The 14983-nt window shown below is 37.7% G+C and overlaps 1 protein-coding gene across 3 annotated transcripts in view; it reads right to left on the reverse strand.

The window, feature by feature from the left end:
• Nucleotides 1-5565: 5565 nt before the first annotated feature.
• Nucleotides 5566-14983, reverse strand: part of RALYL (RALY RNA binding protein like) — a 388833-nt gene continuing 379415 nt past the window's right edge. For all 3 annotated transcript variants that reach the window (XM_039253467.1, XM_039253466.1, XM_039253468.1), the window contains one exon: nt 5566-6541. In XM_039253467.1, coding sequence (XP_039109398.1) covers nt 6519-6541 — 23 coding nt within the window. In that variant the 3' untranslated portion in view covers nt 5566-6518. The remainder of the gene's footprint in view (nt 6542-14983) is intronic.

Here is a 14983-nt window from a genome sequence, read left to right on the forward strand (position 1 = left end):
TACTTGGTCATGGGGCATATTTCATATTTTGTTGAAATTTTTTGCTAGTATTTTCATTTATTTCAGATTTTTACATCTATATTAACGAGTCATCTGTATTAGCTTTTGGGTGTTACATTTTTTGCCAAGTTCTTGTATGAGAGTCATGGTAGTTTCATAAAATGCATTGGATAGATTCATGTCTCTTTATGGGCTCTGATGTGGATTATATGGCAGGGAAATGAGCTATTCTTTGAATATTTAATAGGTAACACGTATAAAACCTCTGAGCTCGAAGTTTTCTGGGGTGTTTATCCTTTCATTTTTAACTTCTTAATATTATTTTTCTCATGACTGTCTTAAGGACTATGTCACAGATTTTGGTTGTTCTGCTGCTTAATATGGTGGTTTAACTTATCTTCATTTATTGTCTTTAATGGTATTTTTAAATGGTAATGGTAATCTCTGTTTAGACATTAAAAAAAATACTTTGCTTCACTTTCTGTTGCTGCTTGCCTACCTGCTTTCCTTCCTCTTCCTTCCCTGCCTCTCTCCTTTCCCCTTCCTTTGTTCTATTCTTTCTTTCTATTTCTTCTTTCTTTTGGGGGTGCAGACAATGCTTAATTCTGTCATCTTTGAGGATTTGTGGGGTACATACTCTGTTTCTAATTCTATTAGTGATTACCTGTATATAAAATGGAGACTCGACATTGGTAAATTTCACCAAGCTTGAGGGTTTCACCTCTTTTGTTGACTGATGTATCTTGGGGATCTAGAAGAGTCCCTTTATCCTTTGAGACACTTATGCGTTTATATCTGCTGGTTGCAAGGGTAATTTAAAAAGTGCTTCTTGAACCATTTCCATCAGAGCTGTAAGGAAAAGGATTTTGGCATAAACCGTTCTTTTAATTTTGCAATGTCTTTTTAAACTTTTTATTTTTGCTATCTTTATTCAGTTATTTCATAACATTGTTCACTAGATTAAGTGCCATGAGGAAAAAAAAATGTGTCTATGTCCACCACTGCATGCCCATTGTCAAGTACACATATAGAATAAAGGATCAACAAATATTTGATGAGTGAATGAGCAGATTTCTCTGCTCCGATCATATCAGTCTATTCTCCAATCAAACTCACATAGTTGTTTCTCAACCTAGAATGCAGGGATTTTTGGATCCTCTTCTTTATAGTCTATTCAGGACATAATAGCCCAAATTATTCCTCTAATCTTTGAGTTAGACCCTATCATTCCTGCACTCACAGTCTCCTGTTGTTTTCCCATCTAATGTAGCATAAAACCAATGAACTCTGAATCACTTGTAAGGCTCTATGATCTGAAATCTTGGAATTTCTGTGGCTTCACCTATTTCTCTTTTCCTCATTTATTCTAATCCGGCTATACTGCCCTCCTTGTTGTTTCTGAACACACCAAATATATTCCCCTTCAGGGGATTTACTTGCTGTCCGTCATGCTCAGGACACTTTTCCCATAAAAGGTGACAAGGCTCATACCCTCACCTTCTCCACACCTTTGCCTGAATGCCATCTTACCCAGGAGTCTTCCCTGATCAGCCTATTTAAAATACGCATCTCAGGGGCTCCTGGGTGGCTTAGTCGGTTAAGCGTCCGACTTTCGCTTAGGTCATGATCTCGCGGTTCGTGGGTTCGAGCCCCGCGTCGGGCTCTGTGCTGACTGCCAGCTCAGAGCCTGGAGCCTGTTTCAGAGTCTGTGTCTCCCTCTCTCTCTGACCCTCCCCTGCTCGTGCTGTCTCTCTCTCTCTCTCCTAGAAATAAATAAAAAACATTTTTAAAAAAATACCCATCTCAGCACCCTCTTCCCTTCCCTGCTTTGCCTTTTCCTCCGTGTTCATCATCATTATAATCTGCAATTACATTTGCTAGTCAATGGTTTATTATGCATTACCCCCCAGAAGAGTATAAGCTTTTCAAGGGCAAGATTTTCAGTGTTTATTATTTACAGCTGGATCCATATTGCCAGTAACAACACTTGGCATAGAGTTGGTACTAAATAAAGAACTGATGAATGAATAATTGACTTTCTCTCTTTATTTGGAAACTGGAGCTGACAATACCTATTCTTCAGTTTTTCTGTGTGCATTGGTGATAATGCATACAAAGCTCAGCACATAGTAGTTGCTTAACAAATCACAGCTTTAAAACTTTTTATAGTAAGATAAAAACCCAGAACACACACTATTTCTTTTAATTCTCCAAACATTTATGGAGAAATAACCTGTTATATACAAGGTACCACACATGTAGGATATAAAGGTAGAGAAGGTACAGTCCTTATTCTTACACATAATAAACATGGAGACTATTTTGCATGCTCATGTGCCCCAAATTCTTGCATGAATCATAATTAGATCCCTAGAGTGGTTCTAAATATCTCAAGGGCTGATAGGTAGCCTTTGAACAACAAATAGGAGATTCACTTATAAATGACTTTGAAATGTTAGAGTAGTGCATCTTTCATTCTTGAAGTCATACTCTTCTAGGAATCTGCACATCTATATAAAAGGTGTATCACAAACTTGGAGACTTCTGATGGATATAAATCTCTGCTTCCATATATGCTATTTATACAACTCACATCTCTATATCATGAGTATATATGCACATCCATATCTACCTATGTATAAACATCGAGATACAAATCACATACTTTCATTACGGAATATTTTAATTATATAAAAAACAATAGAGAAAATATAACGAGTACCAGTGTAATTTATACTGACTTTTATCAAACTTTAACATTTGATATTTACTTGATTCAAAATATTTGATTCAAATATATTTCCTAATAAATTAAATATTACAGTTGTTATTTAATACCCCCATTCTATTCTCTCTTCTTTTTCTCACTACAGACAATCCTGAATTTGTTGTTATTCATTATTGTATTTATTTTTTTTTACAACTATTAAATCGTGGATATAAATCACAGATATGGTTTCATTCACCTTCAGATTCATATTAAAACAAAACAAGACAAAAATAGGATATGCCATTAAAAAAAATAATGTTTATTTATTTCTGAGAGCAAGAAAGAGCATGAGCCGGGGAGGAGGAGAGAGAGAGGGTGACACATGATCCGAAGCAGGCTCCAGGCTCTGAGCTGTAAGCACAGAACCACAAATGGTGAGATCATGACCTGAGCTGAGGTCGGACGCTTAAGCGACTGAGCCACCCAGGCTCCCCTATACCATTTAAAACTCTCGATGTCTGCCTTCTCTTGAAAAATCAGGATACCTGGCCAACCGAGGGCCGTGTTTCTGGATCAGGCAGCCAGCTGGAACTAAGAGGTGGCTCTGTCCTTATCAGTACAGTTGCACTTAATGTCGCCTGAGAGGCTTTCTGCCTGTTTCTTTCATTTATATTTCTTATCAGGCCTTGATAGGTATTTGCATTTGTGATTTCTGTTTTCTGAACTTTAACCCATTTAAAATAGTTTCCTTCTTATCTTCTTCTTCATTTCTATCTCACTTTATTTTGTTGTGGATTTCTGCTTTGAAGTTTTGTTTAAAAGATGGAAGCAAAATTTGGCACGTTGTCACCAGTGACTAGCTGACCTAACTTCACAAGCAGTGGGCCTATTTCCCCACAATTTTCTTGAGTTGAATGCAGTGAGGAACGCTTCCTTACTTTCACCTCTCACTTCTATAATGGAATTGATGTTATTTGAAGTTAGAAATCCACACTGCCTTCATCGTCTCTTAAAAGCTCCCTTTTAACTTATTACACTAAATCTTCAGGGATTTATAATCTCATATAATCTATACTGTGTTGATCTGGTATATATTTTATCTATCTTTGTCATGAAAAGAAATTCTTAAGCAAGGAATGGGTAATGAATAAAGGGAAAGACCCATGATTTCATACTTCAAGGCCTGTGTGGAGAAAATTAAGTCCAATAACAAAGAATTGTATATTTTAATTATTCATCTTACTTTGAAAATAGTTAATGAACATCCAGGAAAGTACATACTCTTAACTTATGATAATGCCTGTTATAAATGCTACACTGTGTATTGAATATTAAAGATAGATAAATGGAAACTTGAGAAAAATATCCACATGCGGAGTCTATGTATGTATGTATGTATGTATCTATCTATCTATCTATCATCTATTTATTTATTTTAATGTAATTCATTGTCAAGTTAGCTAACATATAGTGCATATAGTGTGCTCTTTTGCGAGTAGGTTCCCATGATTCATCACTCACATACAACACCCAGCACTCATCCCAGCAGTGCCCTCCTCAAGGCCCATCATCCATTTTGCCCGCCCCTCTCATCCTGCAGTTTGTTCTCTGTAACTCTTAAAGAGTCTCTTACGGTTTGCCTCCCTCTCTGTTTGTAACTTTTTTTTCTTTCTTTTTCCCCATCATCTTCTGTTAAGTTTCTCAAATTCACATGTGGATTCTCTTAATACACAGTACCTGCAATATTTCCTTTCTGGAGCATCAGACTATCAGGGGCAAAATGCATCTAGTTGGCAGCAAACCAAGAACTCACTCTGCTGATTTTATTCCCTTGTAGAACCGTATACAGGTTCTTTTCAGCTTCACAATTCAATCACAACAGTTGCAAGTTCTCCAGTACTCTCCAATACTCCAATATTTTGATGGCCATCAAACATAGTGTAGCACAGGGGTGCCTAGTGGCTCAGTTGGTTGAGTGGCCAACTCTTCATATCTGCTCAGGCCATGATCCCAGGTTGTGGGATTGAGCCTCCTGTTGGGCTCTGTGCCAAGTGAGGAGCCTACTTGGGATTCTCTCTCTCCTTCCCTCTGTCCCTCTCTCCTGCTTGCTTTCTCTAAAAAGAAAAAAAAAATAGCATACCACATTATGATTTTCACATTTCTAGGAAAAGTAAGTACATTTCTGATCCAGACCCGAGGTTCTCGTGTGCAAATTTTTAATTTTTGCTGTTGCAATTTTAGTTTTGGGTACCTTTTGCAGGATGGAATTGTGTACCTTTTCACTGGCTGTATTTGAAACTCATAAAGAGAGTGGATAAATTACCATAAAGAAATTAAAAATAGAAATATAAGAAAACATATCAAGGTGATTTTAGATTCTTTTTAGTTTCTTTGAAAAAAAGAGGCCTTAATTCCTGTAAGTCTACTTGGTGCCATTACATGTACATGTCTCCCTGCTTTTAATGTGGAGTCATCAGCAGCACACTAGTCTGACAGAGCATAAATGCCTCTGGGGTACTTTGCTTTCTAAATATTTTCCTAAAATTCTACATATGAATGAGAAAAATATGCCTTCTAGAGATGTGAACCAGAATGTGACTTCTGTCGAGAATTGAGGGCCATCTGGTTTTCTATTACATGGCAAGCGAATGTGTTCTAGAATACAGGTCACTCCATGAAAAGTGTGTGTATAATAAAACATATAACACACATTTTAGTGACGTTATGTTACTTTCATGATTGTACTAACTGCATGGCACTGCAGGGACATAAAAAGTCAAACTGAGTATTAAAACTGAATCACAAACCCCAAAGGAAAGATACACACCAACTTTGTTTGAAAAGAAACAGTATTTATTAAGAAATTATATGCTGAATTTTCCTACAGTCTGTGAAGATGGGTTCTTCCATTTCCACAGCACAAGACAACAGCAAAGAGCATCTGGAAAACACTTGCAATGCTTGGGAATGAGCGTTCCTAGTAATAGGAGATGCAGTGAAGTGATATACACACTATTTAAACTTTTGGGAACCAAAGAAAAGACAGTCTTTCCCCGCCAATATAGTTTTTACCTGTATTGGCACTAACTTGTCCATGGGATCTCCTACTCACACTGAAGTCTTGGGTAACAATTGGATCATTTCAGCTGAGTAGAGAATGCTCAATTTAATCACGCATCAAAGCAACAGTCCTTTCACTACTGAATCACTGAAATACTTGCATTCTTTATTAATAAAAATGGTGCTTATGGAGGGCAGAAATATAACCTTTTCAAGTATTTTATCATTATGATCTAAAGTACTTTAAACTATAAATTAAAAATAAATTATAAAAACTAGCTTACAATGTATCTTTTCTTACATGACATTGTTGGAAATAAGCTTTAAACAAAGAATTGCAATATCACCTGACTTTATATATGATCAACAGTAAAACATGCTAATCATAAAAATAGCTTTTACAAATATACATTTGTATACAGTGTCTCCCTTACCGTTCATAAATGTCCTTCACATTTTAAGACTTTTAAAGACTTAAGAAAAAAAACCCACAACATAATTAGCAAAGGGGAAAACACATTTACAATCTAAACCATAAAAATCTGACAATTATATAGCTTAGAACATAGAAGAAGTGAAATTTCTAAAATTGAACAATACTGTTCATTTTATTTATTTGGGTTTTTTTTTTTTTTTTTTTTTAAATAAATTGAACCAAAGAAGCTGCAATCCAGTAAGAAACCTCCTTTCACATTTCTGGGGGTTGTCACAGTTTCTCTTTTCTGTTCTCGTGGCATCATTCATTACTTCAGATCACTTTATCTGTAGAAACTGAGAAAAGAAAAAAAAAGTATTTTAAAATATTGAGATTTATGCTTCATTATTGATAGCACACCTATATATGTTAGGTTCTCAGGTGAAATCAAGAGATGATCAAAGAAGAATTAGATCTTTAGGAGAAACACTTTTGAGAAATTTAGGTTCTTGGATCCTTTGTGGTAGGCAATGCTAAAATTATTTACATTTACAATATACTATGATTTTTAAAGATCCAGTCCATTTATTATTGTCTGAGATCAGTAATTATCTTTCACCCAAAGCCCTTGACCAAGTCAGAGAGGAGCCACTTGAAGTTCTAGGCTAGGGGAAGAGATTTGAATTGCTTTTGCATTTTTGCAGCTTTTCACAAGAGTGAGGGACCCTTTTTCCCTGTAACAGGCTTTGAACAGTGCAGTCCCAAGCCTTATACCTAGGATAGGAGAAAAAGCAATACAGATTTCTGATCTGAGTTACACACTCTTGGTTATAAAAGAAGAAAGCTAGATGCAAGAAGGGCAATGAAAGATCCCTCGTACAACCATGAGCCAGAAACACCACATAAGAGCCAAAATTTCATTGGTGGAAGAACTGATTGGGTGCCTGGGTGGCTCAGTCGGTTAAGTGTCCGACTTCAGCTCAGGTCATGGTTCAGGTCAGTCTCACGGTTTCTGAGTTCAAGTCCCATGTCCAGCTCTGTGCTGGGAGCTCGGAGCCTGGAGCCTATTTTGGATTCTGTGTCTCCCTCTCTCTCTGCCCCACCCCTGCTCACTCTCTGTCTCTCTTAAAAACAAATAAGCATTAAAAAAAAAAGAACTGAATTGCATATGAATATGAAGATAAAATAATGCAAGGTTTCAATAGTGGGAAAAGGCATGCATTTCTCTTGGAATCCTACCAAGCTCAAGGTTTATATTTAGATAGAAAATATAATTACACCTATTATCCCATCAAAGTTTTTGCAGTTAGATGGAAAATCTGTTATATGTCTTAAGAGACAAAGACAGGCAAATCAAGGTATCAGTTTGGATGGGAGTTGCTGTTGAGAAAAACAATGTGTGCCAGTTGTCAGTCTTGGGGGAGCAAATACCACTCATCAGTAATCAATCTCGGGGAAGAACTCCAAGCATTTTTGTCCATTGTATTTTGGCATCAGAGTTGGCGAGGAAAACAAAACACAGTCAGCACTGGGTGGAACAATGCTTTCCAGCTCCAGTAGTGTGCTTTGGCCCCTCACGGCTAGCCAGTCCCTGAGGCAGCTGATGCAGGGCAACTGGCCTGTGCATAACCCTTCCTTGCTACAGTAACAGGGCCCTGACCTCCTCCCCCTTGAAGGCTGAAATATTGAAAGTTGTGTCTCACAGTCATTTACATACACATTTAAGCAGAATACAGAAACACTCCTTGAATCTGAACCAGGAAAGATATTTTCATACAAGGTGATAAAACTGATAGGCTTTGTGGGCTCTCTGTTTCTTGGTAAGGAAGTCTTGCAAGCCCAGGGCCTGTTCTGGCAGAGTGGGCATTGAAAGACCATAGGCACAAGCTGCCTTTCCCAACAGTTGCAGAGTCGTATGAATAGCCAGAGCTTAGGTAAATGATTTATTACCTTTCATGAAATCTTGAAGCCCACACGATATAGAGATTATGAAAAAGACTGCGTATGGCAGTTGGAGTGGTGAGAATTGCTCTGGATGTCTGGAGCTCCAGATCTCACCTGGCCAAGATTCCTAATTGAAAAGTATCAGTGAACTAGGATGGTACCTTCTCTTCCTTCATGAATATGCATTTGTCACCCTCAAAAACATATACAGCTGAGTAATTTCAGTTTACTGGGATGTCTTCTTCCCTAGTGAGTACATATCTTAATTCTTGTTAGATACAGAATTAAATATAAAGTGTTTGAAAGAATAAAAATCATAGTACTAATATTTCTGTGTTAACAAAAAAAATGTTTGAACATTTGATATGGCAAATGCTTGTCTTATGTAAGGAATTTAGCCTGCTAGTGTGCCAGTCCTGTGGTTTCAGTTCAAAATATGCAATTAAAAATTGATTGAGACATAGGATTTCAGTTTATGATGTGAAATCTTATGACCAAATCTAATGTTTGTACATGGTACTGGAAAGTCTAAGAAAACCTTAGGCCATATTGATACATTGAATTCACCATATTTTACGAATTATTTCATTCTCAGAAAGATATGTTAAACTAGACAAATGAATTTTAAAAACCATATAAAATATACTAAATGTACAAATGCCATTTACAATGTCTGAATGCTGTTTAATTAAGAAATCTGGGACAGGGGCGCCTGGGTGGCTTAGTCGGTAAAGCGTCCGACTTTCGCTTAGGTCATGATCTCGCGGTTCGTGGGTTGAGCCCCGCGTCGGGCTCTGTGCTGACTGCCAGCTCAGAGCCTGGAGCCTGTTTCAGTCTGTGACTCCCTCTCTCTCTGACCCTCCCCTGCTCACGCTATCTCTCTCTCTTTCTCTCCTAGAAATAAATAAAACATTAAAAAAAAAAAAGAAATCTGGGACAATCATTTTTCAGAGGACTCAGTACTTTGTAAACCTTGCTATACTTGATCGTAATAATAAATGCTTAACGATTTTGATCTTAAAACTTTCATAAATCAAACAACTAAGAACAAACAAAACATATACCCTAAATAGTCTATTCTCTAGTCAAAAGCATTTAAAACTTATATCCTTAGGAAAGAAACTTTAAGGGCTAAGTACATTATGATACTGTGATTCGTTCTCTTTTCTCTCTCTTTTTGCTTTTCTGCCCCCCTTTCTCTTTCCTTTCCTCTTCTTCCTCCTCCTCTTCTTCCTCATCCAATCTATACTATATGCTTACTGATCACACATACGTGTTTTTACAAATGAAACGTCATTCAAATGTGTTCTTCATGCAGTGCCTAGCAGTGTTCTCGTATATAGCGTCAATAAGTCTTTAAAGCACAAAGTTTTGAACTTACGGTACAAAACAGGCATGCCTGTGTTGTGTGGTATAAAGGAGGTTTGGAGCACCTGGATGGCTCATTCAGGTAGGTGTCTGACTTCATTCAGCCCACCTGAATGATCTCATGGTTTGTGAGTTCGATCCCCACATCGGGGGCTCTGTGCTGACAGAGAGCTTCTCTGTTTCTCTCTGTCCCCCCACACCTCTTGTGCATGCATTCTCTCTGCCTCAATAAATAAATAAATAAATATTTTAAAAAAAGAAGTTTTATATATTTTCTATATGCACATACCAAAAATGATCCTTTCCCAATGTGAAAATGAAAATCTTAATAAAGAAAATTAAGTTTACCTAGAATGATGCTGATGTGTGAACCTAAGGCAGAGTGGTTTTGGGTTTTGACTGGTAACAGTTGTGCGCAAGAAGGAATTAAAGCTCTTTATTTATATGATCGCAGTTGCCTTCTTTGTTGTGAGCTCTTCATAGATCACTCTTAAAACACATGCAACACGCTTAAAATGCCACAGCAGCTGTGTCTGCAAAGTTTACTAATTATTGAATTTCTTCAAGTTAAGTCATGGCAGATGACATTCATTTAGCATATTCTTACACCATCCTGCTTGTCTCAAAAGAGGTAATGAGTGGTTGTTTAGAAACTATCCATTGTAAGAAGAGAAGAAAAACAGCCTGCAGATTTTTTTGTGCATACTCTATTATCACTAGTATGATTTCCCCTTGCCCCTTCCTTTGCTCCTTGATTGTAAATGATTACATAAAAATAATTATCCTGGCAAGAAGAAAAGGAGGTTTGAAAATAATTTACTGAAGTCTTACTTCCTTGCCATAAAGCTTCAAAGCATTTGCTTGTCCCTGGTACAAAACAAAAGCTTCATTAACTTTGCATTGCTAAGTAAGTATTATTAACCATATGGATACAAGTCATGAATACAATTCTCTTTATCTAAAAACAATGGCAAAATGTATTTACTAAACTTTCCATAGAGCTTCCAGTCTGATAAAAGGATTGCTGTTTGCTTCTAAAGGCAGAGGAGAAAGGGCACAACTATGACATTCTTGTTGCCTTTTTCTCAAGAATGACAGTCACTTACGGAGCTGATTGGCTTACTATAATGTGAAACTAATTGTGCTTTCCTTCTCTTGAATAGTGAGTAATTTATCTAGTGGCTATATGGGAGTCTGGATGCTTTTAAAACAAATTATCCTGATGATGAATGCTTTTCCAACTCTCAATCTCTCCCCTTTCTGAAAAACAAAAACAAAAAGAGCCATTCGAAGGGCCTGGATTGTACTGAACCAAGCAATGTACTTCTACTTGACAAAGATAAAAGGGAGAGTATTAATCTACAAGGGAAGCACATTTAATTCTAAACCTCATGAATATATATATACACACATATATATAATATTTATTTATGTATTTATTGATGTAAAACTGGCATATAACATTATATTAGTTTTAGGTGTACAACTAATAATAATTCAGTCTTTGTATATAAGGTGATCACCAAAATTGATCTAGTTATCATCTGTCACCATAGAATTGACCCTCTTTGGTCTTTTTGCCTCCAAACCCCTTTTCCCCCGCTATATCTCTGTATCTCTGAGTTTTGTTTTGTCTCTTTTTTGTGTTTTAGATTCCAAATATAAGTGAGATCACATGCATGGCATTTGTCTTTCTGGCTTATTTCACTTAGCACAATACCCTCAAGGTCCACCCATGTTGTCCCAAATGGCAAGGGTTCCTTCTTTTTTTAATGGTTTAGTAGTATTGAATATATATACCATACCTTCTTCATTCATTCACCCAACGACGGACACTAGGTTGTTTCCATTCTGGGCTATTGTAAATAATGCTGCAATGAACACAGGGGGTGTATATATCTTTTCAAATCAGTGTTTTCATTTTCTTCAGATAAATAGCTTCAGGTGGTATAGCTAGATTGTATAGTAGGCCTATTTTTAATTTTTTTGAGGAAACTCCATGTTGTTTTCCACAATGGCTATACCAATTTATATCCCCATCAACAGTGCATGAGGTGTTTCTCCATGCCTTCTTAAACACTTGTTCTTTTTCTTTTTGATAATAGTTATGCTAAAAGGTGTGAGGTGATAACTCATTGTGATTCTGATTTGCATATCCCTGATAATTAGTGATGGTGAACATCTTTTTATAGGTATAGTAATAGGTGGAATGAATACACTTTACGAACAGTTCTACAAAGAAAAAATCACAGTTTGGGGTGTCTGAGTGGCTCAGTTGGTTAAGCATCCAACTTTGGTTCAGGTCATGATCTTATGGCTCATGGGTTCAAGCCCCACGTTGGGCTCTGTGCTGACAGCTCAGAGCCTGGAGCCGGCTTTGGATTCTGTGTCTCCCGCACTTTGCCCCTCAACCCACTCATGCTCTGTCTGTCTGTCTGTCTCTCTCAAAAATAATAAACATTAAAAATTTTTAAAAATCACATTTTTAAAAAGCCTTGTGACTTTTTTAGTATCAGAAATGCTTCTCTATTTTTCTTTCTAATTGAGATTTATAACTAATAAGTAATTAAAGAATTATAGATAATTCATATTTTTTAGGTAGCATCCATTAAAGCAAAAGAGATGAAAGAAAACATGTGGAAAATACAGGCTGCATAACATTTTATAGAAAAGCATAGTCTAACAAGCAGGAGTTATCTATTTATATTTGTTGTCACCACTGATCATGTTTATTGAGTAACTGTTCAGCTATTCACTTTTTATAGACAATGTGAATACATTTGGCTTTTAGAATTCAATTCAAATTTCTAAATAACACAAACAGATTCTTGGCAGCTACTGTTCCTTGTAAGTTAAAACTTGCTTTTTATTAATAAGCTCTTGGGGCCAGAATTGCATTATACTTTTAGGCTAAAAGAATCACATCACAAAAACCATAAATGGCATGAAAACTAAGATGGCTACTCACTCACTGGGATGACTACATGTGAAGGCAAAACCTCCATTATGTAGTTCTTGGAAGCTTAGTCTCCATTCCTGAGCTCATAGCCATTTAAGATCTAAGAGCTGAGGGATGTGGGAAACACAGGCAAAACCAAAAGTGTAGTAGCCCATCAGAAACTTGGAAATTAAACAATCAGGTTGTCTCCTGAGATTTTAACTCTAAAATCATGACTTAGATGATCAGGGTAGAGAATATGCAATGTCACTTAAGAGAGGCAGAACGTTTCTAGGTCTTTGAGTCTAGACTAGAACATAACTGAAACTTATTAAATCTGCCAAAGAAAAATGTTGATCTGAAAGATACTTGTCTGGCACTGCAAGTACAGAAAAGCAGGAGAGTAACTTCTTGGAGGGTAAGTCAGTTGCACCCATTCAGGAGCAGATGTTCTCCACAGAAGAAGGCATCCAAGTCCTGGAAGTGAACCTGGCCTATGTGACAGAGGTGGACACATCAGGCAATCTCAGAACATTCAATCAACTCTTTGCTCAAAATCTATGCTCCCCAGGCAAGACTTCATTATATTTCATAACAGTTTGCCCTCTGGAAGAGAATGCTCAGGCCAGAGGACACAAAACTGGCCTCCCTAAATGTGATCAGTCCCACCACAAATTCATAAACAGATCTGATATACCAGACTGGTTACTTCACATTTCTCTGAGGTATTGTTCTATTCCCAGGATGCTGACAAGTAAGTTCTGTGAGGCTATGAGGCTATGGGTCCTTTTGGATCTGCATTGCTGCTGTCTCTCCTAGCTTCCCAGTACTTGCCATATATATTTCAAGGTCTTTAATATAGGCAATATTTATAGACTACATGTCAAGGGATATAGAACTTTATAGAACTTGAGCAGTAAGAAATCAGAGATTATCTGACCTCTCCTGTTATAATAGGTGAAGATACTAAGGCCCAGACACTTTGAAAGGCATGCCCAGGGAGCTGGTAGAAGCCATAACTAGACCTAGAATCTTGACTGCTATCCAGAATTCTTTCGCTTACATGTTTGTTCTCAAACTCTAAGAGGCCTCAGAATTACTGAGTGGCACAGTAAATTCAGGTTGCTAAATTTCTGATTCACTAGTGCTATGGTCTGAATGTTTGTGTCTCCTCAAAATACATATGTTGAAATCCTAACCCCCAATGTGATGGTATCAGGAGGTAGGATTTTTGGAAAGGATTAGGTGATGAGACCAGATCCCTCATAAGTTGGATTCGTGTCCTTATAAAAGAGGTCCCAGTTGGTTCCTTTGCTTCTTCCATATGTGTCCATATGAAGACACAACAAATGACTGCTTGCTGTCTATAAACTAGGAAATGGGTCTCAGCAGACACCTAACATTGGACTTCCCAGCTGCCAGAACTCTGAGAAATGTATGTTTGTTGTTTATAAGTTGCCCAGTCTGGGGGCGCCTGAGTGGCTTAGTCGGTTAAGTGTCCGACTTTCGCTTAGGTCATGATCTCGCGGTTCGTGGGTTCGAGCCCCGTGCCGGGCTCTGTGCTGACTGCCAGCTCAGAGCCTGGAGCCTGTTTCAGAGTCTGTATCTCCCTCTCTCTCTGACCCTCCCCTGCTCACGCTGTCTCTCTCTCTCCTAGAAATAAATAAAAATATATATATAAAAAAATAAGTTGCCCAGTCTGTAGTATTTTGTTATAACAGTCCAAATGCACTAAGTCAATTAGGTCTGGAATGAGGCCAAGGATGTCACATTTCTGTAAGTTCCTGAGTGATGGTGATTCACTTCACTGTTGAGCAGCAGTCTTCTGTGAATGGGCCATTTGCCCTCCTACTTGTCCAGCTGAGTGTAATAACATCACAAAACTCTGTTCTTCCCCCAAGGCCACTTCTTAGAATTATTTATTTGGCTGGAAATCTGGAGAAGTGAGGTAACTCCTCTCTGGAATGTGCCATGTAGTCCTGCAATAAATCTTGTGTGTCTAGACAAAGAATAGGCTTGCTTACTGCTTGCTGGAAAGCTAGATTCTCTATACTTAAGATCTCGCTTTTGTAGGGCACTGTACTGCATGTAGGCTTCACCTGGCCTCCTGTCTGGACTTGGGTCTTGAGCTTGAGAAACCAGGAAAACTATCCTGATATTCCTACGTCGTTTGCTGTGAGTAGCAAAGTCTTTTGTCTCATCAGCATCCGTGGAACTATGGATGTTTAATTTACTAGCTTGAATAGTTATTTTGGTAGGAGTTCTTTTGCTTCAGTTCTCCTAAGTACCATCAAAATTATTTAAGTTGGGTCAATCCTTTCTTCCTTTTTATTTTTTTAAATTTTTAAATGTTTTATTTATTTCTGAGAGAGAGAGAGAGAGAGAGAGTGAACGAGTGTGAGCAGGGGAGGGTCAGAGAGGGAGACACAGACTCCGAAACAGGCTTCAGGCTCTGAGCCGGCTGTCAGCCCAGAGCCCGACGTGGGGCTTGAACCCACGAACCGTGAGATCATGAACTGAGCTGAAGTCGGACGCTTAACCGACTGAG

The sequence above is a fragment of the Hyaena hyaena genome, unplaced genomic scaffold (genome assembly GCF_003009895.1).
Source record: "Hyaena hyaena isolate Hyena2069 unplaced genomic scaffold, ASM300989v1 scaffold_454, whole genome shotgun sequence".
Taxonomy (NCBI): domain Eukaryota; kingdom Metazoa; phylum Chordata; class Mammalia; order Carnivora; family Hyaenidae; genus Hyaena; species Hyaena hyaena.